Source organism: Arachis duranensis, chromosome 6 (assembly GCF_000817695.3).
Source record: "Arachis duranensis cultivar V14167 chromosome 6, aradu.V14167.gnm2.J7QH, whole genome shotgun sequence".
In the NCBI taxonomy this organism is placed as follows: domain Eukaryota; kingdom Viridiplantae; phylum Streptophyta; class Magnoliopsida; order Fabales; family Fabaceae; genus Arachis; species Arachis duranensis.
The window spans coordinates 98,956,591-98,960,751 of NC_029777.3; the positions used below are offsets into that span (position 1 = coordinate 98,956,591).

General features: G+C 39.2%; 1 protein-coding gene across 1 annotated transcript in view; it reads left to right on the forward strand.

Moving 5' to 3' along the window:
- The window catches only part of LOC107495061 (phosphoglucan phosphatase LSF1, chloroplastic), a gene marked incomplete in the record, with an annotated part of 8,571 nt that extends 5,864 nt beyond the window's left edge, over positions 1-2,707 (forward strand). Inside the window, 1 exon segment of the mRNA XM_016116128.3 lies at positions 2,381-2,707. Within this exon segment, the coding sequence (XP_015971614.1) occupies positions 2,381-2,506 (126 nt within the window).
- Between the last annotated feature and the right edge of the window lie 1,454 nt (positions 2,708-4,161).

The window sequence follows — 4,161 nt, forward strand, 5'->3', positions numbered from 1 at the left end:
GTATACGCTTAGAAGTTGCATTCATATGATGAAGAAATTGCAAAGAATAACAGAGCAAGAACAAGGATAAATCACTCTTTCTGAACATTTGAGAATCCTGAGATTCTCCCTGAAGTTCTTAAATAAAAGCTGGACCTAAACTTCCTTAATTGTGACACCTTGAATAGCTTATTAATTGCTATTCTTAATTTACTTTTTGTTGTCAGTTTGGAAGGTATTTCCAGTAAGGAGTTATCCTCTCGTGGAAGATTACTGTGTTAAGAGACCTTAGATCCATAAGGGTTATTTGGTGGTAGAGTTGGTAGTAGAGTTGTCCGGAGAATAGATTAGATGGTTATATCCAAAAAGAATATGAGTGTAACCGTTAAAAGGGATATACAATTCAATATTTGACTGTTAACATGATTTAAGACTGAACATTATGGCATCTAGCTGATCTATGTAATGAACTCCACCAATTGGGACAATGCTTAGATGCTATTCATTGACAGAAACACAACCAGAATCTATCTAGGCAAATCAAATTTAGTGTGAACTATTCGCTGTAGATTGAATAAATGACCATTTGTATCCATGAGAGATGAAAACGCTGACATTTGTACTCATGAAAGCTCGAAACTAATCTTGTACCCATGATAGATGCTGTCCGTGTGACAAAAGTCCCCTGGCTTGGATCTGAGGTTGGTTCGTGGGTTTCCGAACCTACGTGGCACTCCCAAACCCCCCAAAATCTGAGCCAACCATTCACCATCATCATCTTCATCTTCTTCACCATCACCATCACCATAACCTCCATAACCTCCATCACCATCACCTCAGCACCGCCACAGCCACCTCCCTTCACCACAACCTCCGGCGACAACCCACACCGCCGCGCCCCTTTCTCTTCTTCTTCCCATTTTCTCACCTCCGCTGAGCCCAGAAACCACAGCGGCAGCTCCTCTCCACCAAAGCTCAGAGCGGCAGCGGCCATCTTCTCCATTCCTGGGTCTCCTCTCGTCTGCCACCAAACAGCCGTGACACCCAACCTTCTCCGCAGCGTCCTTACGGCGTTCCAACCCGTCACCACTCCCCTGTCCGAACCCTAGCTCCGCCAACCATCACCGTCGGCCTCTACGAGCCACCGCAACCCTCTTCCCTTTTCTCCCCTTTGCGTGTTCTCTGTCTTCCTCAGCCACACCAACGAACCGGCCACCTTCTCCTCCCTCTCTCTCACTGGCCGAACCGCCGCGCCGTCGACGAGTCACAGCGACACCGACGATGAGCCCCTTTCCCCCTTTCTTCTTCCTTCTCTGTCATCCCGTCTCACCATCGCGAACCAGCCTAGCACCGTCGCGATTCCAGAACAGGGTGCAGCCCCTGTGTCTTCCATCCCCTCCGTTTTCCCGTGTCTTCCATCCCCTGCGTTTTTCCCTGAGTTCTATTTCTTTCATTGTATTGCTTTTAGTTCATTTTGCTTAATTTGGTTAGTTAGAAATGCATGTTAGTGGATTTAGGTTTGTTTTTATTCATGCTGGTGTTTGAAAATTTTGCTGTTTTGATTCATGCTGCTGTTTGAAAATTTTGGCTTGTTTGAAAATTTTGGCTTGTCTGATGCTGCTGGGAGCTTTGGGGGAGGTAGAGTTCGGACAGGGGAGTGGTGACGGGTTGGAACGCCGTAAGGACCCTGCAGAGAAGGTTGGGTGTTGCGGCTGTTTGGTGGAGAGGAGGAGCTGGCGCTGTAGTTTCTGGGCTTAGCGGAGGTGAGAAGAGGGGAAGAAGAAGAGAAAGGGGCGCGGCGGTGTGGGTTGTCGCCGGAGGTTGTGGTGAAGGGAGGTGGCTGTGGCGGTGCTGAGGTGATGGTGATGGAGGTTATGGTGGCTGGGAAGAGACAGTGATGGATGGGGATGATGGTGAAGAAGATGAAGATGATGATGGTGAATGGTTGGCTCAGATATGGGTTGGGGGGAGGGGGTGGGAGTGCCACGTAGGTTCGGAAACCCACGAACCAAGCTCAGATCCAAGTCAGGGTATTTTTGTCACACGGACAGCATCTATCATGGGTACAAGATTAGTTTCGAACTTTCATGGATACAAATGTCAGCGTTTTCATTTCTCATAGATACAAATGGTCATTTATTCGCTGTAGATTAATATATTGTAGAAATAAGAACAATATTGTAAACGCACTCTTCAGAACATTGGATCACCCTTTGTCTCTCCCAAGATTTACTGATTTACTGTTTACACCAAACCTTACCTTAACCTTCTAAATTGACACCTCAGCTAATCTCAAAACCTTAACCATCTAATGTCCTTTGACCATGCTTATTTTTCCTAGCATAAATGATTGTTCCCTAATTGTTAATTTATCAGTTAATCATTGCTTGATTTTCTGTAGTTCCAGGATGCAAATGTTGTGAAGGTAATTGAAAGGCCTTTGAATGAAACAGAGCGGTTTATGCTTGCGAAAGCAGCTCGTTGTATCGCATTCTCTATCTGTCCTATCAGATTAACTCCCAAGTAAGTAGTTGCATACAATGATACAACTATCCTCTCATGTACAGAAAGAAGTTTGTCCTTGTTGTACATTTTGGTACGATACGGTTGTAATAAATGAGAGAAGATTCGCGTTGTATATTACACCGCTGAAGCATATTATGAATTCACCACATTGGAGGTAGTACTGTTTCTTCCAAAATATTTCAACATGAGTTTTGGGACGGTAGATGGTAGCATTTTCCTTATTCTCTCTTCTTTATATACATTGTCGTTCCTATTTGTGTACTATATAGCACAGAACTTAGTTATTAATATAAGACAAATTGGTTCTTAAGATAAAAGAAAACTCTAAACCTCTTTTTTCTTTTTAAAAAAATCGCAAACGAAATTTGCTGGGCATAGAATCACCAAAATTTAAAGATAATATTTATTTAATATCTGATTATTTTTGTCACTACTACTACAGTTTGATTAAACTAAATCTATTTCGTTCGGAGACATATTTTCAACTATCCAAAAGAGAGACTAATAATCTACCAACAAATTTAGTCATTTTGTGGGGTTAAGTCGGCTGTGTGCCCAGTAATTTAAGTTATTTTGCAGATGCCACATTTGAATGAAGTGTGTTTAGTTTCAGAGCTATAACTAACTAAACAAGTATACATAAATAAGTTAAGCAAATTCAAACAAAACAAAACTAAATGAATTTCATAATGAATTTCAATTAAATTACGAAATGAATCGAAATTATTTAATGAACTGAAAATAAAACCAAATGAATCTCAATTAAGATGCAGCACAATTACTACAGTTTCATTCGATTCTCTAATTAGAGAGAAAAACAAAACAAAAATTGAATCAGAAAAATTTGATCAAATAAATGAACGAATTCAATTCACTAAACCTTAAACCGAACTAGTAGAAAAATCGAACTAGTAGAAAAACTGAGTATAATGAACAAGTAGTTTTGTCAATATCTTAAGGAATTTTTATTATTCTTTTTCTGTGTTTTTTGTTAATGAGCTCAAACATAGCACTGGCTTTTCGTGTAATTTTTGTATAAAATTTGAAAGATTTTTGAGATTTTAGGAGAGATTTTGAATTTATTTGTTGCAGTTTTGAGTAGGAGATAAGAACCGTTTTTCATATTAGACGAGAGGTAACGACTAACAAATCTATTATTTTTAATGTATATGATGGTCGCCGTCGGTATTATATTCGTATACAAATGCAGTACTATTCACAAATACAATTTTTCATTATTTTTTTTGTAAGATCGATTCTCGTTGGGAAATGTTTTGTCGATTTTTAGTAAATCGATGGTGGTTCGATTCTAATGGTCTGGGAGCGAAACCAACTCTTCTTTTGCGAGTACCAGTTTTCTAGAAGTGTATCAAAGATTGTCAAATTAGACAGAATTAGAAGAAAAAACTGAAAAGACAACAAGAAAATAAAGATTTTGAAAATAAGAATCACTGGAATCGAAATAGTTTGCATCGAATCTAAATAAAGCAGTGAAATGCCTTCGATTAGATCAAAGGATTTTGAGTTTCGAAAATAACAATACGGAAATGTAAAATTAGACAAGGAAATTAAACGTTACTTGAAAGATAAATTTGTGAGAAAAGTAAAGTTTGTAGAAAATGTAAATAAAAAGTAAAAGCAAGTGGAAAAAATCCT